The sequence below is a fragment of the Acinonyx jubatus genome, chromosome B3 (assembly GCF_027475565.1).
Source record: "Acinonyx jubatus isolate Ajub_Pintada_27869175 chromosome B3, VMU_Ajub_asm_v1.0, whole genome shotgun sequence".
NCBI lineage: Eukaryota > Metazoa > Chordata > Mammalia > Carnivora > Felidae > Acinonyx > Acinonyx jubatus.
The window spans coordinates 113,364,230-113,389,686 of NC_069386.1; the positions used below are offsets into that span (position 1 = coordinate 113,364,230).

The window sequence follows — 25,457 nt, forward strand, 5'->3', positions numbered from 1 at the left end:
CTTGTTGATGATCGGTTTTTGTTGAATCTAATGGGAGTCCTCTGTGCTTCCTGGATTGTGATGTCTGTGTCTTTCCCCAGGTTAGGAAAGTTTTCTGCTATGATTTGCTCAAATAACCCTTCTACCCCTATTTCTCTCTCTTCCTCTTCTGGGACCCCTATGATTCTGATGTTGTTCCTTTTTAATGAGTCACTGATTTCTCTAATTCTTAAATCATGCTCTTTTTCCTTAATCTCCCTCTTCTTCTCTGTTTCATTATTCTCCATAAGTTTGTCCTCTATATCACTGATTCTCTGTTCTGTATCATCCATCCTGGCTGCCACAGCATCCATTCAAGATTGCAGCTCAGTTATAGCATTTTTTATTTCATCCTGACTGGCTTTTACTTCTTTTATCTCTGCAGAAAGCAATTCTAATCCATTTTTGGCTCCAGCTAGTATTCTTATTATCGTGATTCTAAATTCTGGTTCAGACATCTTGCTTGTATCTGTGTTGGTTAAGTCCCTGGCTGGCGTTTCTTCCTGCTCTTTCTTTTGGGGTGAATTCTTCATTTTGTCATTTTGAAGGGAGAAAAGGAATTAATTAGGTAGAAAAAATTAAAATTAAAAAACTATTAAAATTAAAAAATTAAACACACACATACACAAAATCGAATAAATGATGCTTGATCGTAGGTGTGTTTTGGTCTGGGTGTTGAAAGTGGCTTGATAGATTAGAGAAAAAAGGGGAAAAAGAGGGAAAAAAAGGAAATTGTTTGAAAATTTGAAAAAATGAATACACTGAAGTAGACTAAAGTGCAATGATGGAAGTAAAATAGAATTTGAAAAAATTTACACAAAAGTAAAAAATATAGTACAGAAGCGCCTGGGTGGCTCAGTCGGTTAAGCATCCGACTTCGGCTCAGGTCATGATCTCACAGTTCGTGGGTTCGAGCCCCCCATCGGGCTCTGTGCTGACAGCTCAGAGCCTGGAGCCTGTTTCGGATTCTGTGTCTTCCTCTCTCTCTGCCCCTCCCCCACTTGCACTCTGTCTCTCTCTCTCTGTCTCAAAAATAAATAAACATTAAAAAAATTTTTAGGGGCGCCTGGGTGGCTCAGTTGGTTAAGTGTCCGACTTCAGCTCAGGTCACGATCTCAGGGTCCGTGAGTTCGAGCCCCGCGTCGGGCTCTGGGCTGATGGCTCAGAGCCTGGAGCCTGCTTCGGATTCTGTGTCTCCCTCTCTCTCTGCCCCTACCCCGTTCATGCTCTGTCTCTGTCTCAAAAATAAATAAACGTTAAAAAAAAATTTATAAAAAAAATTTTTTTTAAATATAGCAGAAAAAAGTTAAAAATATTGTTAATAAAAATTGAAAATAAAAATGAATTTTTCTCTTTCTGTATCAAGAAACAGAAAAGAAACAAAAAAGAGAAAAAAAAAGAAAGAAAATTGAATAGTTGGACCAGCTAACAGACTGAAATACTACTAAAATTACTTCGTTTTCCCCTAGAAGTCAAACTATGAAGCGCTTTATAGTCCATAAACTGAGCAGCGGTGAGACTTGTGTTCTTGAAGAGTGAGGTTGGCCCAGTTAGGTGGGGGTTAGTGTAATGGCTCTGTTCTGCACTAGATGGGGCTGCTTAGCTTACTGGGGTGGATTGTTGTGGCACTTGTGGGCGTGTACACACATGCTGGAGAGTGGTGAAAATGGCATCACCCAGCTACCCAGTCTCTAGTATCGGAACTCTATTCTCCCTGATCAGCAGTCATGCACCCGTCCTTCATCTTTGGCTTCTGTCCACTCCCCGCTTCCACACTGTCCGTGGCCGAGCCCCAGGCAGCGCCTCCCTCCCAAGTTTTGTCTCAGATGTAGCTGCCTTCCCTGGCCCCCCACTTCTTCCCCTCTGCGGAGGGTTTCACAGAGCAGTGACCAGGTGCTGGCCGCACCCAGGAACGCTTGCAGGACCGTGCTGCTGCCGGTGCTCAGAGATTGTGGCCAGGTGCCAGCCTGCCCCAGTAAAACTTCGTGAGACAGTGTAGCAGCAGCACCTCAGGGATTATGGAAAATCACAACACACATCTGGCACCAGGCTTCGCCCCCAACGACCTTGTTCCAGAACCAGCAAATGTGGCCGTTCTCTGGGGTCTGCTGGGCCCAGGTGGCCTCACAGCCTCTACCAAGTGTCCTTCTGGCAGTGGAACCACTTCTCCCCATGTGGTCTGAGAACCTCCCGGACCTCACTCTTCTCCTGGGGATTCGCCCTTCCCACCAGAGCACCACCAGGTATTGAGCTACAGAGTTGCAGACTGCGCTCCCCCTGTTTACAGTCTTAATGGAATTTAAACCCTCTCCTTTCTCGTTTTTCCCTTTTTAGTTCAGTCCCTGTGGCTGTTTCCAATTTTCCACTTTCTCTCCAGCTGCTTTTGGGGAGGGTGCTTTTCTCGTATTCTCCCCCCTGCCCCCTGTATCCATTCTCTCTCCGCACCCAAAAGCGGCTCCCTGCCCTCCATGGCTTCTCTCTCCCCAAGTTCACCTCTCCACGCTGCCTACCTGCTGAATTCTGTGGTTCAGGTTGTGCAGATTGTTGTGTTAATCCTCAGGTCAGTTTTCTAGGTGTGCAGGGTGGTTTAGCATTGGTCTGGCTGTATTTCATGGATGCGAGACACAAAAAACTTCCATGCTGCTCTGCCATCTTGGCTCCTTCCAATCCTTTAATGTATTGTTGAATTTGGTTTCCCGATACTTTGTTGAGGAGTTTTGCCTCTATGTTCTTCAGGGATATTGGCCTTCACTTTTCTTCTGTTGTTGTCCTTGTCTGGTTTTGGTATCACAGTGATGCTGGCCTCATAAAATGAGTTTGAGAGTGTTCCCTCCTCTTCATCTTTTTGGAAGAGTTTAAGAAGGATAGGTATTAAATCTTCTTTGAATGTTTAGTAGAATTTGTCAGTGAAGCCATCTGGCCCTGGACTTTTGCTTGTTGTGAGGATTTTGCTTACTGATTCAGTATCCTTACTAAGTGATCAGTCTGTTCAGACGTTCTATTTCTTCTTGATTCAACTTTAGAAGATTGTATGTTTTTAGGGATTTATCCCTTTCTTCTGGTTTGTTCAATTTGTTGGTATGCAGTTGTTCATAGTAGTCTCTTATAATCCTTTGTATTTCTGTGGTATCTGTTGTAACTTCTCTTTCATTTTTTTATTTTATTTATTTGAGTTCTTTCTCTTTTTTTCCTGGTGAGTCCAGCTGAAAGTTTGTCAATTTTATTTATTTGTTTCAAAGAACTAGTTCTTGGTTTCACTGATCTTATCTATTGTCTTTTTATTCTCTATTCTATTTATTTCTGCTCTAATCTTCTTCTGCTACCTTTGGGCTTTGTTTGTTCTTCTTTTTCTAGTCATTCAAGTGTAAAGTTAGATTATTCATTTGAGATTTTTCTTGTTCCTTCAGGTAGACCTGTATTGTTATGAACTTCTCTCTCAGAGCCACTCTAGCTTCATCCATAGATTTTGCTATGTTATTTTTCTGTTTTAATTTGTATCTGAGGTTTTTTTTCTTCTTTGGTTTTTTTCTGTGACCTGGTAGTTGTTCAGTAGCATGTTGTTTAACCTCCAAGTATTTGTGGTTTTTCCAGTTTTCCTCTTGTAATTGATTCTTAGTTTCATACCATTGTGGTCAGAAAAGATGCTTGAAATAATTTTAATTTTCTTCTATTTATTGAGATTTGTTTTGTGGCCTAACATGTGATTTATCCTGTGGAATGTTCTATGTGCACTTGAGAAGAATGTGTATTCTGCTGCTTTTGGATAGACTGTTATGTATATATCTATGAAGTTCATATGGTCTTATATGTCATTTATGACCATCGTTTCCTTATTAATTTTTTGCCTAGATGATCTGCCCATTGATGTAAGCTGCTATTCTTATATTGCTGTTGATTTCCCCCTTTATGTCTGTTAATATTTGCTTTATATATCTTGGTGCTTCTATGTTGGGTACAAAAATATTTATAAATGTTGCATCTTTTTGCTGGGTTAATCTCTTTATCATTATGTAATGCCTTTCTTTGACTTTTATTTCAGTGTTTATTTTAAAGTCTTTTGTTGGATCTAAGTATTGCTACACCAGCTTTCTCTTTGTTTCCATTTGCATGGAAGGTATTTTTCCATCCCTTCACTTTGTGTGTGTGTGTGTGTGTGTGTGTGTGTGTGTGTCCTTACTTCTGAAGTGAGTCTCTTATATGTAGGCAGCATATAGATGGGTCTTATTGTTGTGTGTTTTTTTAATCCACTCAACCACTCTATGTCTTTTGATTGGAGAGTTTAGTTTATTTACATTTAAAGTACTTATTGATAAGTATGTAATTATTGCCATTTTGTTAATTGTTTTCTGGCTGTTTTTGTAGTTTCTCTCTGCCCCTTTTTCTCTCTTCCATTGTGGTATGATGTCTTTAGTATTATGTTTAAATTCCTTTCTCATTTTCTTTTGTGCATAAGTTTTGCTTTGTGGTTACCCCAAGGTTTACATATGCATTCTATGTATGTATGTAACAGTCTATTTTAGGCTGATAGCAACTTGAATTTGAATACATTCCAAAACTATATTTTTAGTACACCGTCCCCCAAGGTTTTACATTTTTGACATTACACTTTACCTTCTTTCATTTTATATATCTTATAACTAATGTAGTTTTAGTTAATTCTGCTACTTTTGCCTTTTAACCTTCATACTAGCTTTATTAGTGACTTATCCACTACTTTACTGTATATTTACCTTTTCTAGTGAGACTTTTTACTTTTGCATTTTTTTTTTGTTGTTGTTAATTAGTGCCATTTATTTTCAGCTTAGAGAAGTCTCTTTAACATTTCTTATAACGCTGGCTTCATGGCGATGAATTCTTTTAGCTTTTGTTTATCTGGGAAACTTTGTCTCTTCTTCACTTCTGAATGATAATCTTGCCAGGTAGAGTATTTGTGGTTGGAAGTTGCTGAAAATCTGCTCATAGCCTTTTGGGGTTTCCTTTGTATATAACAAGTTGCTTTTCTCTTGCTGCTTTCAAGATTCTCTCTTTAATTTTTGACATTTTAATTATAATGTGCCTTGGCATGTATCTCTTTGGGTTCATTTCATTTGGAACTCTCTGGGATTCCTTGACCTGGATGTCTCCCCCACCACCCCCCTCCCCCAGGTCAAAAAGTTGTCAGCAAATAAGTTTTCTGCTCTTCTTTTCTTCTTTTTCTCTTCTCCTTCTGGGACTCCTATAATATGAATGTCATTCTGCCTGATGTTGTCCCATATGTCTCTTAAGTTATCTTCATTTTTAAAATGCTTTTTTCTTTTTGCTGCTCTGTCTGGATAAGTTCCAGTGCTTTGTCTTCCAACTCGCTGATCCATTCTTCTGCTTCATCCAGCCTGCTGTTGAACCCCTGTAGTGTATTTTTCAGCTCAGCTTTTGTATTCTTTGGCACTGTACTGTGACTTCTGTTTGGCACTTTAAAAATATTTCCTATCTTTGTTAAAGTTCTCACTGGGTTCCTCCATTCTTCTCCCAAGGTCAGTGAGCATCTTTATGATCATTTGAGTTCTTTACCAATTTGAATACTTAGCTCTGTATAATTACAGAGGTCTTTTTCTGAGGTTTTGTCTTGTTCTTTCATTTGAAACATAGTTCTGGTTCCTTATTTTGGTTGACTCTCTGTGTTTGTTTCAATGATTTAAGCAAAACAGCCACCTCTCCCAGTCTTGAGGCAATGGCCTTGTGTAGATGATGAACCTGATAGTTCAACTTTGCCCGAGTTCTTGGTTGTCTCTTAAACCTTTGTGATTATTTAAATAGCCTGATTTATTCCTGGTATGCCCCTGTTGCTGAAGGTATGCCAAGAGCTGTCAATGTTATGAGGGAAAGAATCTCATTTAGCACCGGTTTCAGGCTGACTGGAAGCCAGATTCTCAGGCAGCAGCTTTTAAAGAACATATATGTGTGTGTGTGTGTGTGTGTGTGTGTGTGTGTGTGTGTGTGTGTTTGTGTGTGTGTGTGTGGTTCTTGGGGCTGCAGTCATAATACCTTTCAACCTCCAGGTCAGGATATCTGGAGGTGTTCCCTGGGTGGCAGTTGCAAAAATTGGGACTCCAGACGAGTGTACAAACTTCTTCCTGGGAGGTCTTCTCAAGATGTAGCAAGCCCTAGAGTTTCACAAGAATGGTGTCTCCCTGGTTATGTTTTCTAGGAGTGCCTTAGTAGCCTCTAGATATATGGGAAACCTGAAGCTTGTCCCTCAGGCTGAAGCTCCAGGATAAGTAAATAGGCCTTTTTCACAGGAAGACTGGGTATGTGTTTCAGTCTGGAGTCTTTGCAGTCCTGGATAAGGTGTTGGCCTGCCAAGAACTGTCTGAGAATTTATAACTGTCTGTTATAGTCCCTGGGAGCTCAGGAAAGCCAGCCCCCTGGGCCACTGGGGCCAGGAAAACAAGGGGTATCCCCTGTGTGGTTTGTGTGCACTGGTTTTAGCAGGGCAGCTGGAGAGTGTAGGGGTCAGGGCACGCTCTCTGACTTCAGAAATGGAGTAGGATAATGCCTCAACTGAGGGCTTCAGCCATGGGACTGGAGAGGGCCTTGTCTGCGCTGGGCATGCTGGTTCCAGATTGGGTGCTGGAGAAATCCATGACCACTTAACTCCCCAGCCCCGGTTGGGGTATGGGAGAGTGTCACGACCACCTGTGCTGCTGACTTTAGGAAAGGAGTGAGAGAATGCCATGACTGTTCGTGCTCGTCCACCCCAGCCAGAGAGCAGGGTAGCGCGACACCTGCCTGTGCTCTCTGGCCTCAGCAAGGCAATGGGACAGTGCAGGCAGGGGGAGGTGCTGTGTCTGCACAGCCCTGCCTGCAGTAGCAGGGTAGGTGGAGAGTACCCAAATAGCATCTGCTAGCACTTCTGTCTCTAGAGAGAGCCCCAACTGTCACCTGCCCCTCCAACAGATGCCCAGACCAGCAAGTGAGTCTCCTTTACGTATAGTCGAGGTGCTTTGCAAATTGCTTTTGCACTGGATTCTTGGCATGAGTGAGACTGCACGTGGGACTCTTAAAAGGGGAATCTCAGGGGTGCCTGGGTGGCCCAGTCGGTGAAGCGTCCGACTTCAGCTCAGGTCACGATCTCGCGGTCCGCGAGTTCGAGCCCCGCGTCGGGCTCTGGGCTGATGGCTCAGAGCCTGGAGCCTGCTTCCGATTCTGTGTCACCCTCTCTCTCTGCCCCTCCCCCATTCATGCTCTCTCTCTGTCTCAAAAATAAATAAACGTTAAAAAAATTTTTTTTTTAAAAAAGGGGGAATCTCAGTTTCCGATAGCATTTTGGGTACCTTCTGTATCAGCCCCTTGGTTTTCTAAGACAGGTGTTTTGGGGGGCTCATCTCTGGTGTAGATCCCAGGGTTCTCAGAGAAATGCTGAGATGTCTCTGCCTCTCCAACCCATTTGGATGTGGTTCTTGTTTTTGTTTTTTTTTCAATGTTTATTTTTGAGAAAGAGAGAGCATGCCAGCGGGGAAGGTGCAGAGAGAGAGAGAGAGAGAGAGAGAGAGAGAGGGAGGGAGGGACAGAGGATCTGAAGTGGGCTTCGTACTGACAGCAGAGAGCCTGACATGGGGCTCAAACTCACGAACTGTGCGATCAGGACCTGGGCTGAAGTCGGACGCTCAACCGACGGAGCCAGCCAGGCGCCCCTTGATGTGGTCCTTTTATCCTTTGTTGTAGAGGAGCAGTTCATCTAGTTTTCAGGTCTTTTTCAGAGAAAAACGATCCGTTTGCAGCTAGAGATCCATACGTGCCATGACAGGAGGTCATGGTGAGTTCAGGTTCTTCCTACACCACCATCTCGGACACCTCTTGTCTACCTCATTGTTAATGGCTGCATTGCATTCCAGTGTATGACTGTACCATGAATCCTGGAAATTCAGGGATTCAATTTCCAGAAGCTGAATATTGGGTCAAAAGGACATGGATTAAAAAAAATTTTTTTTAATGTTTATTTTTGAGAGAGAGAGAGAGACATGAGCAGGGGAGGAGCAGAGCAAGAGGGAGACACAGAATCCAAAGCAGGCTCCAGGCATTGAGCTGTCTGCACAGAGCCCGACGTGGGGCTCGAACCCACAAACTGCAAGATCATGACCTGAACTGAAGCCAGTTAACTGACCGAGCCACCCAGGCACCCTGGAAGGACATGCACTTTTTAAGGCATCTGATACATACGACCAGATTGCCTTCCATAGTGTTGAGCACAGTGTGGTTGATTTGTGGTTGTTATCAAATGTATTCCCAAGCCATTTAAATTTTTTTGTGTAGATGGTTTTGTAGTTCTAAGAATATTATGGAATATAAAACACCATTTGTAATGTTATTTCTTTTTTAAATGTTTTTATTTATTTAAAGAGGGGTAGGAGCAGAGAGAGAGAGAGGGGTGGAGAATCCCAAGTAGGCTCCACATTGTCAGCACAGAGTCTGATGCAGGGCTGAGTCTCATGAACAGTGAGATCATGACCAGAGCCGAAATCATGAGTCAGGTGCCTAACCCACTGAGCCACCCTGGCGCCCCTGTAATGTTATTTCTATGTGAAAAAATATTTTCTGTTTCCCATCTTTGATTCCATGTTCCAGGAACAGTCTTCCTTGATAAAGCTTTATCTGGCACTAACACTTTTCTCACTTGTACTTGTTCTAATCACTACTCCCCACACGAACGCACACATATACATGCTTTTTTATTTCCTGAGGTCATTTTTTTTTTTTTTTTGGCCTTGAGGGGCCTGGGGAGCTGTAATTTTTTTTTTTTTTGATGATGCTTTGTTTTGAAGTTGGAAGTGCAAATAAAACATTCTGTGCTCCCCTTGTCTTACCGTTCGATTTCCTGCAACTTCGGGAACTACAAATTATTCCCTAAGTGCCTGGGCCGAGCTATGAAGCAGGTGTGAGTGTTCGTTTTTAGCTCCTCCTCCTCCCCGCCCCCATCATGCAGAACTGCCATTCCTGAAGTCACCCCTGCAGGCCTGCACTGTGTGACTGGCTTGACCTGGAAGCACCCAGGTTTACCACCTGGGCCCTCTTCTTCCAGGTTCCCAGCACGTATGGAAGGGATTGATGGTCTGCTGACCCTGGTGATTGAACATCGGCAGGGCTGGAGTGCTAAGCATTGTCATGGGGGAAGGGCTTGTCCTGTCTTTGTTGACTCTAGAAGCTATGTCGTTTTGTCTTCGTGTGGAACTGTGTTACCTAGAGCGATCATGTGGGTCTCGGCTCAGTGCAGAGGCCTCTCTAGGTAAAGTACTGAAACCCTGGCTGCTTCCATAAGCTCGAGTGTTCTCAGCTTCTCTAGCCATAAATGGCTCCTTTGGAAGCCCCCAAACAAAGCCAGTTCTGTATGTTTTAGTGGATGGTGGCTTGCTCTAGGCTTCCTAAGCCTCCTATAGCGTGTACAATGCCAACTTCTCTCTTTTTTTTTTTTTAAAGCAGTTACACTGTTAAAAAAAATCAAGCCCATCCTTTATGTATAAATGGCATAATGGTAAATAGACCCACTGTTGGTCAAGTTGTTGCTTTTCTTTTTTCTTTTTGGGTAAATACTCAATAACCATATTATTATTGTTATAATTTGAACGTCTACTGTGCCAACGGCATCTTATTCCTTGCTTTGCGTGTGTTTTTCATGGCATTGCTTTTGTTCCAAACAACCAGATGTTGCATGTGAAAGTTTACATGAAAGTGCCCATGAGTTAGCACATAATTGCTCTTAGGCAAATGTTAGTTTTCTTCCTCTTTAGGTATTGGTTTGCTCAACTCTAAAATGGGAGAACTAGTTGAGCTATTTCAGAGGTCGGCAAACTGTAACCTGTGGGCTGGCCACCTGGTTTTGTTCTTTAAAGTAACAGCTTTCTTGAGATATAATTCACATTCCATAACATTTATTCTTTCAAGTGCACAGTTCGGTGGCTTTTAGCATTCACGGGGTTGTGCAGTCACCTTCACACCGTAATGCCAGGACACTGTCATCACCTAAGAACAAATCCTGTACCCACTGGTACAGTGAAAGTGAATTTTTACTTTTGTAAATGATGGTAAGGACAGGGCCTGATCCTTCCAGGTGCAGGAAGGACTTGTCTAGCAAGTGGCTCATCTACTCGCTCATACACGGTGGGAGCCAATGCTCTCCTCTTTTCAATGAGTGCAGGGCAATGTGGGTGGATGGAGCCTGCTTTACGCTCGAACACTGTATCTATCCATTGTGTTCTGTGAGGACTCTCCTGCCCAACCACTGCTCTGTCCTCCTCTTCAATGCTGAATGGCCACCTAGCATCCTCTCCCAGATTGGCTGGCATCGTTTGCTTTGCAAGCTAGTCTCACAACTCAGGCCTGCAGAGGTGACTTCAGGAAGCACAGTTCTGTAATGGGAGGATGGGGAGGAGGGAGAGCTAAAAAGGAACATCCAGACTGCTTCATAGCTCAAGCCCAGGCACTTAGAAAGAGAAGGAGAGGGTGATTGAAGCCCCCCATCTCTGAGCCTCACTTTTCCCACAGGCAGCAGGAAGGCTAGAGGAGCAGGCCTCTATCCTCCCCTTCTTCCCAAGTACACCCCCTCTTGCACCTTTGATTTCTGTGGTAGACAGATAGAGGGTTGGACTCACCAGGGACCACGGGGAGCTCAGATGCCCAGCTGGGAGCACCCAGACCCTGTACGCTTGCCCAGGTCACATAGCTTGCAAGTGTAGAGTCAGGATTCAGACCCAAACAGCCTGGCTTCAGCACTTGGTCCTAACCACTGCTCTCTACTGCCTCTGTAAAGGACATTGCCATCTTTTAAAGTGATGTTGCCTAACTGCAGGTTAGGCAGGGTGACTCAGGTGAGTAAGGTCGGGAAATTATGTCACATGAGGAATACTCAAAGGAGCCAGACATGTTTGGTTTGCACATGAGAAGAACCAACAGATGGGGGAAGAGGGATGACCAAAGCAATACAGAGAACTGTCTTCACACCTTTGTGGACCACAATAAGCTTTACTGAATAGTGCCACAGAGCTGACCCAGGATCACTGAGTAAAATCTATAGTGACTCAGATTCTGACTCAAAATAGGGAAGAAGCTTTTTCAAGTAGAGCAGTCCACCAATGGAATGTCTGACTCAAAGAGAACTTACCTTCCCATCCTGGGGACTGAATGGGCACCCAGCAGGGGTGCTCTTGGTGAGGGGATAGAGTGCTACTGCCCTGCGAGGGAGGTTCAACTGATGGCCTCTGGGAGGTGACCTCTACAACTTTGGATTTTGTAAGACACTAGGTAATGTTCAATCCGGGGTGGGGGGTGGGGGGAAGGCACAAGTTGGCCTACAGCAAACGCTTATTAAGGAAGCTTTCAGGCAGGGCCATGAACACATGCCCATCTAGGGCCATTGCCACTCCACTGTGGGCGCACACCACAAGCCAGGAGGTGATCTGCGGATCAGTCAACTAAGCTTTTCTACAAAATTTAAGGGGTGGGATTTTTTTTTTTCATCATAGTAGGGAAAGGTGATAAATAAGAACACGAGAGGGAGATATGGAGACAGAAAAGTTTCATTAAAAGTGAAGTCAGCTGCTGTCGGTAGCAAGGAAGAGGTCCACTCCAGCCGGCCACCTTTGTCCCGCCCTCTTCCTGCCCCAGTCCTGCCCCACCTTGCCCCGCCCACCCATCTTGCCCACGCTCGCCAGCCCCTCAGCAATCCTCAGCTAGCCTCACCCCGCCCCTGTCCCCGCCCCCTCCCACCCTCGGCCCGCCCTCAGCCCGCCCTCAGCCCGCCTTCAGCCCTCCGCTGGCCAGATTTTCACCCTTCTGCTCTGAATAAAGCTCCAATCCCTGTGGGGCTTTATTATTGTACATTTTCTTTTTTAAACAAAACAGTATATGTGAGTCAACTATACTGAAATAAAAGTTTAAAAAAAGAAAGAAAGCATCTTTGATAGTTTCCCCCAAATGGAAATGTAAGCAAGTAAACAAGAGGTGACATACTTGGTGTTCACCAAGCCTGGGCTATTCTAGGCACCAAACAGAGGGAATGGAGAAAATAAAGTTCTTTGGATCCCTGAAGTTCTAATACTCAGGTTTTTTAAACATCCCTTATATGTATGCTGAGGGGATGGTGTTTAAACATTTTGAAAAATACAAAAAATATGTGCCATATATTTGGAGGAGTAGTCTTAACTGCTAAGTAGGTACTAGTTTATAGATTTTCACCTTACTCCTATGCAGCGAAAGTTCAATTTGGAGCAAGGTTGTAGAATCACAGAACTTTTGGGTCAAAGGAAACCTCACAAGTATCTAGTTCATCTTCTCCTTCCTCTCCCTACCCTGTCTCAATCCAGGGCTCAAGACCCAGTCACCTACCTTCTGCTTGATTGCCACCAGAGACAGGAAGCTTATTACCACCAAAGACAACATACATAATGCATTTCGGGGCAATTTATTTGGAAAGTCCTTCTCTACACTGACGGGAGAGCTATAATTTGCAACAGATGACCAACCCCTGCTCTAGCTATAGGACTCGCTGAACCCACAGAAATCTCACGCTCCACAGAAAGATTTGAAGACAGACACCATTAAGTCCTTGTGAAATTCTTTCTTTTAGCCAACAAATATTTCTTTTTGCCCTGGCAGAAGTCCTTAGTTCTATCAGTCATTCCTATATAATGGGGATTTATGTCTCTCTTTCCTTGGGATTCAATTTGCCAAAGTCCCTCTTAGAGTGTCCTTCCCAAAACCGGACACGGTATTTCAGATGTGGACGTAAATAGCCCAGGAATGAATGGCTCTGTCTCTCATTCTAAACACACCACTTCTAACAAATATCATGCTGGCAGCTCTGTTACATGAACAATACATAGAAACCAGAGTCAACAAAGACTCCCATATTTAGGAGTATTTAAAATTGTAAGGTTATCTTCCTTCCCTGCATCCCCCCCACTCTTTAAACTCTGGAGGAGGATGTAAATGCTCTAAAAGGAAAATCCCTCATTCCCCAACATACTGTCTTCCCTAACCTGGCATAAGGTAAGAGACAGCCCCAAAGAAGAGCAGAACCTTGAAGCTCTGACCCCATCCTCCGTGCAAAGGGAAGGGGAAAAAGACAAAACCAGCAGTGCTGAGCACAAACTACTCCCTACACCATTTTAGATGCTTTATATATCTTGTCTCACTTTGTCTTCTCAATAACCTTCAAGGTGGGAGCCCTTAGCCCTGTATCATAGAGAGGCTCAGAGAAGTTAAGTGACTTTGCCAGAGTCACACAGCTTTTGGCAGAGTTTGGTATTTAAACCCAGGTCATTTTGACTCCAAAGCCATGTTTTTCCTTCTGCATCTTGTTCCTTCTGAGCCAAACCTGACTAAAGAGGAGGGGGACGCTTGTGGGATAAGCTTTTCCAAACTGAGGAAAGAACAGCTCATGCTAGCCAGACTGAAAGAATTATACCATCCCTTCCCTCTTCCCTCTTTCTTCTCACTGCAATCAAACTCTCTTCCATGTGTGAAATCACCCAGACAATTTAATGCTGCAATCACTAAATCCATGAATTAAAAGACCACATGTCGTCAAAACAACTGGAACGTAAAAACTTTGGAGAGAAGTATGGTCATAGGGCTCCTCGTTCCCAAATTCCCACCTAGAAAAGTACTTGTTTCTTGAGCATTTAGTGATAAATGCCAGAAAGGGTGGGGTGGGAGAAGTTTCCTTTCAATCAGTGGCTCTTGAACTGTGGTTCCTGGACTAGCGGCCTGAACGCCTGGGAATTTGTTAGAAATGCAGATTCCCCAGCTGACCCCAGACCTAATGAATCCAGAAACTCTGTGGGTGGGGTCCAGCCAGTTTGTTTTATAAGTCCTCCAGGCGCTCTAATGCACACCCAATAAACAATGTTCTCCTGCAGCTTCTGATGGAGAGAGATGTTCTAGGGGAACACGTGGTGGTCTCAGATGGCCTGGGGACTCATTCTTTCAGCCAGGGCCCGTGGCGCCCATGGAGAAACACAGCTTCTCAGAGGTCCTTTAGAGGATGCGGACAAAAGGAAAGTGGGGCAGCTGGAAATCCTGCCCCGAAACAAAGTTATCAGTCGGACCAATAGCACGATGCTTAACTTTCACTGTGCATTAACTTAATCCAGAGAACCTGCTAACTGATTTGGAGCAACTGGCAGATAAGGAAGGAAAAAAAAAAAAAAAGTCTCGTACTCCCACTGCCAAAAGAGTTAGACAAATATCCGCATGCCTTCTGCTTTTAGTTTCATTTTTTTGCCCCCGCTGGGAAATGTTCGTGTACATGATAGTAGTCATCTCATGACAAGTTTGGGAGTTGCTACTAAGAATGCTGGATCAAGCCTGTCCCTTTGCATATGGCTCACATTTTCTAGTTCACAAACGAGGCACAAAGAAAGGGGGGAAATGAAGCGACGGGGTGGGAAGGTGCTGTGCCTTGGAGGGGATCCCAGCTGTCAGTGAAGGTCCGAGGCAATTCAAGATGGATTTCTTCGCAGATAGAGAGCTGGAGAAAGCGTTACAAAAAAGGTGGGGGCGAGGGGAGGGGGCGGGGGGTTGCTGGAGGGAAATCATTTCAGGGAAGATTGAGCTAAAATGAGAACCTGACACTGGGCTGGAAGCAAGTCGGACTGGGAAAAAAGCAAGGAAACACAGCAAGGCCTTGCACCTCATTACATTGCCTTCTTCTGAAAGCGTGTTTCAGAGAACGCTAGTGCCACGAAATGCTCCCCACTCGAAATCGAGGGAGGGTCCTCCAGTTAAATAAGTTCAGGAATTGCAGCCAACGACATCTTCCTCTTAGAGCTAAATCATCATCATTTGACTTAAGACTCTGAGAAGTGGTGCAGTCAAGAAATCTTTTAATTTTATTCAACCCAGTATTTCCAAAATTATTTGGCTAGAGAACCCCTTCATCCCCAATAATTGCTCGTCACACCCCATAGAACACCGGTGGTATTTAGGACTGTATCAGAGAGGCAGGAGTTAGAAGCAGGTGGACGTGTGCAGGGGAGACTGGTGTGGACTGTTTGGGTGACAGCTGGGGGCCCTTGGTAGCAAGGAGAGCAAAGTCCAACAACAGAGAAGCTGCTCTGGGACATGAGGTCCCACCCCTCTCAGAAGCCCCCCAAGAACAGCCAGAGGCAAGCAGGCCAGCCAATGGGGTGCAGCAGAGGCCCCTGTGCTGTCACCCAACCCACTCCCGAGACAGCCTCTCACTGAAGCTGGAGCAAGAGACTCTTCCGGCCACCTCCTTGATTTGAATATGTATCCCATCTCCCTCTCCTCTTTCCCCAAAAGAGTTCCATATGCCAGAGAATTACAAGGCACAAAGAGACCCTGTCAGTTCCCTCAGATGCCAGCACAAGGAGTCACGTCTTTCTCCTTCTCCCTTCCAGGTCTGGGGGACTGCCAGCTGCTGGGACTAGGTGCTGCAATCATGCCACCTCTCTGTCTCTGGACCTGTTTCCTCCTCTGTGAAATGTTTGGGTTACACTGGTGATCATTAAGATTTTCCTTTTTTTCCAGCTCTCTCAATTCTGAAATTTTATAACAGTTGGGAGCCAGGGCTCCAGATTCTTGTGCTGTTAAGAACTAGCTGCGACATTTGAACAAATAACTTCTGCTTTGTGTGCCTCTCCTATAAAGGATTGGCACACAGGGTGACCCTGACGCCCCAGTGAGATCATGCATAGATCATTGGTGGTGAGTGAGGAGCCCCCGTAAAGCTGAAGTGGTGTTTTCCATTTGGGGCATGGCGGCAGTGGGTGATAGTTGTCTATATGTGTAGTCTGTTAGTCTCCTTTGTTTTTCTCACTGCTGTCCTTGCCTTCAGTCCCCTGTCTGCTTTGTCCTGTGAGCTGGTATTCGCTTTGCTCCTCTGTACTCCTCAGTTACTCAAATGCATTTGTTGAGCGTGCTAGCCTCCCACATTCTTCCAGATGTCCAGGAGTTGGGCTAATGTTGAAGACTAACAGGCTTAAAATAATTTCACATTTGTCTTAATTTAGACAGAGGTTGACCTGAAATATACCATTGGGCTGTTTATGCAAAGGGCCTCTTGCCAAAAATATTTAAGTATATGAGTCAGAGATGAAATTTGCTTACCTAAAACACACTGTTTTAAAGTACCTTTAGTGATTTTTCTGCCTGGATGATGTATCCACTGATGCAAGTGAGATTAGTTAAAGTCCCCTACTATTATTATATTACCATCAATTTCTCTCTTTATGTCCATTAATATTTGCTTTATGTATTTAGATGCTCTAGTGTTGGGTGCATACATATTTGCCGTTGTTCTATCTTCCTGTATTAATGTCTTTATCATTATGTAATGTCCTTCTTTGTCTCTTGTGATAGTCTTCATGTTAAAGTCTATTTTATCTGATATTAGTATCGCTACCCTGGCTTCTTTTTTCACTCCCATTTGCGTGGTAAATATTTTTCTGTCCCCTCACTTTCAGTCTATATGTGTCTTTAGGTCTGAGATGAGTCTCTTATAGGCAGCATTTAGATGGGTTTTGTATTTTTTTTTAACCCATTCCACCACTCTGTGTCTTTTGATTAGAGCATTTAGGCCATTTACATTTAAAATAATCATTGATAGGTATGTATTTATTGACATTTTGTTGATTGTTTTCTTGTTCTTCTCTGTTCCTTTCTTACTCTTTTGCTCTCTTTCTTTGTGATTGATGAGTTTCTGTGGTGTTCTGTTTGGCTTTCTTTCTCTTTATTTTTTGTGTATCAATTATAGGTTTTGGGTTTGTGGTTACTGTGAAGTTCATATACAGTATCCTTGGTGTATAAAAGCCTATATTAAGTATGTCAGTTACATTCAACAGTATAGTTAAGCAGTGAGTAGCCTCACTTAGGTTGATGTGCAAACACTTTGTGTCTCTGAGGGAAGACCCATCAATTAATATTTCAGCTTTCCCAGGATGCTCCAGAGTGGAATAGGAGCAAATCCCATGGTTTGTTATCAATACCATTGGGCCTGGAACGACCCCGAGCTTTGAAACCTGCGTAGCGAGATACTAGAAGTAGCTAATCACCTTTCAATTCCTCTTGGCCCCGGATTTTCCCATAAATTAAGTATGAGAGTTGATTAATTTGAGGCTGGGGTGGGGCGAGTTGGAACAAAGGGGATGACCTATTAACTTAAAGCTTTAAGTTTTCAAGGGAGGAAGCCAAACTAAGTAGAATTTACATGTTGATTGTGTGTATATAAACCATTAATTCCACAGAATTTACAGCCTGGTTGCTTTTCTGCAGGAAGTTGTACTTCTCTCCTCTGAGACTAATTGAATGTTCCTATATGAAAACAGAATTTCCCTTCTCCCACTAAAACTTTCTCGAACTTTTTGCTGACTTTAAACTACCTCTTCCCCCTGGGACTGGTCAGACTAGGATGTTCTTTGGTTTCCGTCAGAGAATCTGGCTGTGCCCTTTTTTTAAAAAAATTTTTTTTAACGTTTATTTTTTTTGAGACAGAGAGAGACAGAGCATGAACGGGGGAGGGGCAGAGAGAGAGGGAGACACAGAATCCGAAGCAGGCCCCAGGCTCTGAGCTGTCAGCACAGAGCCCGACGCAGGGCTCGAACTCACAGACCACGAGATCATGACCTGAGCCGAAGTCGGACGCTTAACCAACTGAGCCACCCAGGCGCCCCTAGCTGGGCCCTTTTTGAGTGTACAGATAGTTTGGTGAAAAATAACACGATGATAATAAAAATAAATCGCTAAGCTTCGCTGGGCATTTACCATGTGAGCTCAGTGCTTTATTTACCTTTTCTAATTTAATTCTCGCAACCACCGAGTGAAGTAAGTACAATGGTCTCCGGTTTACAAGTAGCCACGGGCAGTCTGAGGCTTGGTTTGATGAAGAGACGTACCCAGGCCGCAGAGGGTTGGAAAGAGAAGTGGTTAGCTTCCGTGGTGGAGCTGGTTAGTCAAGCTGGGCTACCGTCTGACTCCATGACCCATGCTTTCTGTCTCCCTGTAACTTCTTTTTCCTCAAGAAGACATCTTGAAAACTCCCCAGGACAACTCACAAGCAGCCCCTCGATGAAGAATCACGGACGAATAGCTTGGGGCTCCTTGAGCAAAGGGAGGTGACCGTGCTGGTCGCCTCTTGAGTTCCGGCAGCCCACGAATAGCTTGGGGCTCCTTGAGCAAAGGGAGGTGACCGTGCTGGTCGCCTCTTGAGTTCCGGCAGCCCGAGATCTCGCTCGGCTCCTCCGAGCGCCCGTTGATGCGTGCCCCAGGCCTCAGAGGAGTGTGACAATAATTCCTTGTTCAAGTCCAGTGCTTTGGGACTCAGCAGCACCTCCCAACCTGAGGATTTTGTAATCTGGAGTCTATTCCCGGAGCCTGGTCTGAGGAAAATGCTGAGGGCCCTGAGGAAAAAGGGTCTGTGTTTGGGCCTGTGGGCCTGGCTGGGGGCTGGAAGGCAGCGTCCCCATGCCGGTAGGGATACAATGGGCACACTCAGTGGGCGTGTGGCCCTGGGGACCTGCTTCAGCCCAGAGGTCAGATTATATCCCCTGAAACAAAGCGTTGGGTTTAGCCTCCTACTCATGCATTTCGTTAGCTCCTCAGTAGCTCTGGCTGGGACTCTGCATGCCCAGAAGGAGGGGGCTTTTATCCAGCCATTCTCCATGGCCTGGGCCTGCGTGACCACAGCATCCAGCCCCGGCAGGCAGCACTTGGCCAGAGGCACGACTTCCAGTGTTGGACTTTGGCGACAGAGTCCTCGCAGAGAGGGAGGCCGGCCACGGCCAGGGGAACCGTGGGGCCTTGGAGTGAGTCAGTGTGGCCGCCCAGCCCTGAGGACTGGTTTCTCCACAGGTGATTATTGGCCAGGGAGGAGAAAGCAGCCAGCCAGGCTCCATTAAAATGCTGCCACGGGCAAGGAATCATCTAGGAACTGTCCCCTGCAGGGCTGACAGAGTCTGGAGGGGTAAACTCCCAAGTCTCCAGCAGGGTTTCCCACCGAAGCCTCTGGAGGTTACTAAGGGAGCTCTGGCCCCAGAGGAGGCCGGCTTGCCAGGTGTTTCTGACACAGCTGAGAGCAATCATCACTGCAGCCACCTTGTATCCAGCCATCTCCCGTGCCAGGACTGGACTCACACTGTCTGTTTTCTTTGCCAGAGCCCTCCAGGCTTGGCGACGTTATCCCCATTTCATAAATGGGGCTCAAAGAGCTAAGTCACGTGCCTCATTTGTAACTGGCCAGACCCGGATGCAAACCCAGGAATGGGTTTCTCCTATTCCATCCTTAGCTTTCTCAGAGGGTAGCACCGACTCGACCCAAGATATTGATCGGGGGGTTGAGCATCTAGGGCAGCAACCGCAGCCATGGAGTTTATGGATAGCTCCACGAGATGAAATGGGAGTGGAAAATGGCACTGGAGTACAGGCACTGAGTGTAGTTTCTCTACGTGGGCAGTCAAGGTGAGCACCTCATTGATACACAGTCATCATACTGGTACGTCCTCCATCTTGGTCTTACCCTGATTTCTGTGGGTAGGCCTGTAGCCAGACAACCGGTCTTGGGGACGACTACAGCGTTTGGTACACACACAAGAGCCGAAGCCATTCCGCGGTTTTCTGCCTTTCTCACCCAGGCCATCGGATCTCTCTTCCGTGTACACTCTCTCTTCTTCCCCAGTCAATGTGTATTTTATTACTGTCCATCCTTGATTCCAGTTATGCCCTTGATCCCCAGAGGCACTTTTTTCACATGTTAATGTCTTTGCAGTTGGCACCCATTCTGTCATTGAGGTCTATGTTTAAAGTAGTGGGGCTGTTTAAATTGCTGCTACCTTTTTAGAACTGATGGGGACCAAGAACGGGGCCATATGTTAATTCAAGCATTTATTCAACTCATCAGATGCCTACATTATGCTAGATGCTTAGGAGATAGAAATAACCAGTATGCAATCCCTTGCCTTAGGAAGGTCACAGTCTTGAGGGGGAGAGAAGGGCTCCTAATTTAAGGAGCCAGGGTGTATGGAGGATCAGAGGAGAGAAGGCGGGGAGTCGGGGACCACTTGGTGGAGAAGGTGCATCGTGAAGAGGGTGGGAATACAAAGGGGCTAGGAGGGGGTGGGGATGGTTTGGGGAATGGTATTCTGGACCACTGACTAGTCAGAGCAGACAAATGTTCAGAATCATGAAATCCTGTGAGGCGTTTGCCGGCTTCAAAGGGTTTGCTGTGGTTCCAGTGGAGGGCACTTGTGGAGACATGGGTGTAAAATGAGGTCACAGGGATAGGCAGGGGGCAGATCTTGGGGGACCTTGAGCTCCACACAAATGAGCTTAATCTCCATCCTGAATCCAATGGCAGATCACCGAGTGGTTTTCAGCCAGGGGGGTGATGCCCTGATTTGTGTAGAGGAGCTCCGTGTTGGGAAACGGATGGGAAAGAGGATGGCGGGGTGGGGTGGGAGGAAATGGACAGAGTGACGGCTGTTGCAAGAGAGAGAAAAGTCACCCTGAATGAGGCAAAAGCCTCATTTTTATTTACTATTCCTAGACAGGGTGGGCCTGATTATGGAGGCTTGAGGTGGATCGCCCAGTGTTACAGCGGGGCCTCTAGAACCTGCAGGTGGAAGTGGCTTTGTTCTTACCTTAACCCCGTCATCTAGCGGGCAACTGCTAGTGACGTGCCACCCGATCAGTAGGCAGGCTGACTATATGAACAAACGGATGCTGGGAAAAGCTAGAAAAAGAAGAAGAGCTCACTACTTGTCGATGCCTGTTAACGAAGAGTCCTTATCAGCCTGCAGCGGTGAATTTCCAACTTGCACTTGCCAAATTAGCTCACCAGCCAGAATTGTTTACGAGTGGATGGGGCTGTATGCCAGTGCTCAGGGGGGAAAATGTGCAGGTCTTGGTGAGAACCATCACAGGGAGGACGAAGTGGATATATCTGGGTATGAGATAGGCTATTCATCATTCAAAGTCACGAGAAAGAAATAGGTAGGTTGTGTGGTTGTGCCTGGGAATTACACAGAAGACGCATAATCCATGTTGTTGGCCGACTGACCCACCTGCAATAGACAGTGGGGACAGAGGCTGGGTGAGAGGAGGAAAGAGCTCCTTTGCCACGGTGGCAACGCCTTGGAAGGGGTGGGAGATGACTGCTGATATGGCGACGCCAGACTTACGGTTCTCTTCCCCTCCCTGCTTCCCCGAACAGGTGCAGTGCCATACTTACACAGGGTACTGCTGGTGTGTCACCCCAGATGGGAAGCCCATCAGTGGCTCTTCTGTGCAGAATAAAACTCCTGTATGTTCAGGTACCGTAGGGAGGGGCGGGAAGAAAGAAAAGAGCTGGAGAGAGACCCTTAGCTGGTCTCCTGCCTCTCGCGGGGGAACCTTTGAAAACTGGTTGAAAGACGGGTGGTGGTTAGGAGCCCTCTTCCAGGTCAGGGAGGATTCCATTCGAACACGCTGCTCTGCAGTCAGCTGGATGATGGGGTCCGTAGAGGCCCATGTGTATGTATTTCTTTATTTTGAGTTTAGGTTTCTGGTTCAGTGCTCTCTTCCCAAGCATCGGCTGTGACCCCTCGAGAATGGCATATAAATTTTTAGCTTGGGTGCTCTGCTTGCTGGTGGCCTCAGGAGCACTTTATTGAGGTAGATTTTAAGACTGTATGGGGGTTCAGCATCAGAGGCTGAATGATCAACTAGTGATGTCTGTCATGGGCACACGAGAGGAGAGTGCCCTCCCCCGCCCCGCCCCCGACAAATGTAATGTAGAGTAATGGAAAACTTTCATGACAGTGGCCCTCAGTTCTGGCTGTCATCGGCAGTGCCTGGGGAATTAAAGAGCCCAGGTGTTGAGGCTCCTCCCCGTATAGTCTGATCCAGTAGGTCTGGAATGAGACCTGGAGTCCACATGTTCGCAAAGCTTCTCAGGTGGTTTTGGTGACTAGACAAGCTAGGGAATCATTGCTTTCTAGTGACCCATTACATAAGCCCATAGCATAATTAAGTTCCTTTCTATTTCAAACTCTATAAGCATAGAGACATTTTGCTCTCAGGTCAGCCTCGTGGGATTGTGCATTTTGGATTTATATAAGCTCCACACTTTCCACTTCCATTCAGATAGTAGGGGACTTGGGAGTCACTCCCTTAATTCACTATGTGGCTCAGTCCTCATTCAAGAAAGCCTGTCCAGCCACAAGCTGCTTCATATTTCTTTGTATCTCTGTGTATAAGGTTTTATTTATTTAGTTATTTTTAATTTTTAAGTGCAAGCAAATTATAAAACATTTTTCTAAAACCTATGGGAAACTCCAAGGGTTAGCAGTCCTGCTATCCTAACGTTTTTCTGTTTTCATAAAACGTATTCATTTTTCTACTGGCCCTGCTATATAAAGGGAGCGGTAAGAAAGGGCAGTGAGCATCTACATTAGGAAACCAAGATTTGCAGGCCAAAATGGAAAGTTTACTTTATTTGTGGTTTACATGGAAACTGGAAACCTTAATTGGGGTTGGTGTGGGGCAGGGCAGGAATGAGCCCTCCTTGCAAATGACCTGGAAAGTTTCATTTAAAGCAAACAAATGCACCAGAAACAGGCCACGCAGGGGAATATAATTGAATTCTCACAAAACTAGTATATGGAGAAGGGGTATGATATGGAGTGAGAAAATAGGGATTCTTTGTTTCTCCTGGTGGTGGGACCTCTCTGCATATGCCCTTATGTGGGTGAGCTGCCCCTGCGCTGCATGTTGTGGGTTCCATGAGGAAGACAGGTGCCACAGGGTCAGGACCGCGGGATGGGTGCACGTGGCATCCTAGCACATGCAGGGCGAAGCGTTCGGCCAAACACACACACACCACCCCCTCCTCGAGGAATAGGCCGCGTCTAGAAAATTGTTTCCATGCCTCAGACTATTTTGGCCCATTCAGTACAATTGGGCCAACAATTTTCTACTTAATGCAGATGGAAAATCACCGATTTCCTGCCCTAACCAGCAAGGGATGTGAATCATTGCATTTGCAGTAAGAGAGGTTTCTTTTCAGTTGGCCCTACTGAGTGGACATGGCTCAGAACATGGAGGTGGTGGGAACTGGGGGAGATGGGGAGCGAAGGTGAGGGGCAGTTATCGGAACGTTACTCACCAGGGAGTTATGTAGATGTGGAGTTTTATAAAAAATCTGGTCACGGCTGTTGCCTGGAAATCATGGTTCACCTCACTGGTACTGTGATATCAGTGACATTGATGTTAAACAAACCCCACTTGACATGTATGTATGTACTAGCTTTGTATATAATGTCCCTAGACGTGTATACAATGTATGTATATACATAACCAACCACACGCTCATAACATGAGGCTTTGCCAGCTCTTTGAAAGAAACCAACAACCACAATGCATTCTGAATGTCTATGTTTTTGTTTCCCTTTCGCCCAAGGTTCAGTCACCGACAAGCCCTTGAGCCAGGGTAACTCAGGAAGGAAAGGTGAGTAGAGTTTTATGCTCTATCCAAATGTTTGCTTCTAAAGCCAGTCCAAGGAGAGTTCTAGACAAGATGGAAGGAGCCTGGGTGTAAGCTAAAAGTCCCCCACAGAAAACCTCCATTCTTATTCTGGGCTTCCTCCTAGAAGCACCGGAGGTAAGTAAGGCTCGTACCGTGGTGGGGACCAAGCTCGCAGGCGTTCTGAGGGATGGGAGTGAGTACGGCATACAGAGCTGGCAGGGCCCCTGAGAATCTTGGTTCCTGGGCAGTTCAGTCCATCAGCTACCACGTAGCCGGCATTACGCCAAAAAAGACGATGAAGGCAGGCATGTCCAAGTCTGCCCTGACCCTCTTGCTTTGGAAAGTCGGTTGAACATTTTTTCCCTTCCCCGACTCTCCTTAATAATTCATTGTTCCAGCCCATCTGGATTTTCTTCGCTAAGACTAGCCTGGCTGCACGGGCTTGCCACCTGGGCAGCCGTTGTCTTGGGATTCCCAATCATCCTGTCTTTAAACTTGTGTCTTGTTAAGTCCAGCAAGACAGTGAAGCCTGCATGTGCACATCCGCGTCACCCTGTTGGCCTATGGTTTTTGTGATGCACGCAGTATGCTTTCCCCAGAACAACATCAAATAGAAAAATGTAAAACACCACGACAAGTCAAGAGAGACGCCATGAAAGAGAGGATAAAACTTTATAGTTTAGTGCCCTTAATGGCACGGTGTTCCCGCCTTTTGAACAAAGGGCCTTGCATATTCATTTTGCACTGGGCCCTACAAATTATGTGGCTAACCTCAATTAAGGCATCTGTCTGAGTGCTATTTAGTGGAGCCGCCGACATGAGGAACAGGTCCCTGGGATATGCGGACCATAATTTCCAGCGTGGAGGACACTAAGCTCCACCACCGCTTACCTTCAGGACCACACACACACACACACACACACACACAACTTGTAGCTGCATGCAGAACAAGTATCAATTTCACTGTGTGCACAGGCACTCTAGAACCTCCATTTCGGGCTCTTGGGTAAAATCCAGATGGGGGATGATTGCATCCGAATCTGGGCCTCGGGAATTTCATGTTTGTAAATGCCCACGTGGAGAGCCGGGCCTACAGAGGATCAGTGTGAGGTTCCCCGGGCTTGTCCTGCATGTGCTGTCACGAGGAGACTGAGGCAAGACCCTGTCCCCCTGCCCCGAATCCTTATTCCATGGGGGTGGGAAGAAGAGGCAAGGTCACCCTGCCCGATTGCGGGAAACGAGAATCTGGAGAGCCTGCTGCCCTCTAGTGCAGGTGCTCCGAGAAGTCACAGAAGTGGAGCATAGTGATACCACTAGAAAACGTGGACTAATGGGCCTTCCCTCAAGCAGGAATGAGTAAGTGGGTAAAAAGAAGGGAGCAAATGCCTTTCTAGGTCTCTCCCAGGACAGGGAGAGGTAGCCGTGTGTGTTGGTGGTTCCCTTTTGGGTGGGAAAGTGGGAGAAGGGCGTGAATCATTCTTCCTGCAAAGACCTGAACTCCTCAACCCTGTGAATGGCACGTGCCCGTCTATAGTTTGCTGGAGTTGGAAAGGGGAGCTGCCTTTAATTTTGCTTGTTGCAGCTAAAGACTTCAGGAACATCGCCTCTATCCTGAGGCATGAGGTCGTGGTAGTAGAAAAAACGCTTGGCAATCGTGCAAAACATACCACCCAGATTTTCCCCACCAGAGAGAACTGAGGGCATGAGGCTGCATGAAGCCCCCACACTGAGAAAGGCAGACGATGGGATTTTAGTTCTTAAACCGCACAGAGAAGTACTTTCCAGGTTGATGTGGCTTTGCACCCAATGGGCAACAAAAGAAACAGACCTGTGGTCATTGTGGCCTCCTGGTGATCCGGCTGGAAGAGGGCAGGGGACCCTGATTCCTCCAGGGATGGTGCAAGGAATAGGGGTAGAGTCTGACGCCTCCTCTCAGAGACAAGTTGCTCAG

General features: G+C 46.0%; 1 protein-coding gene across 3 annotated transcripts in view; it reads left to right on the plus strand.

Moving 5' to 3' along the window:
* Positions 1 to 25,457, plus strand: part of SMOC1 (SPARC related modular calcium binding 1) — a 157,005-nt gene that overhangs the window by 83,010 nt on the left and 48,538 nt on the right. For all 3 annotated transcript variants that reach the window (XM_027066042.2, XM_027066041.2, XM_027066043.2), the window contains exons 4-5: positions 21,215 to 21,314; positions 23,441 to 23,488. In XM_027066042.2, coding sequence (XP_026921843.1) covers positions 21,215 to 21,314; positions 23,441 to 23,488 — 148 coding nt within the window. The remainder of the gene's footprint in view (positions 1 to 21,214; positions 21,315 to 23,440; positions 23,489 to 25,457) is intronic.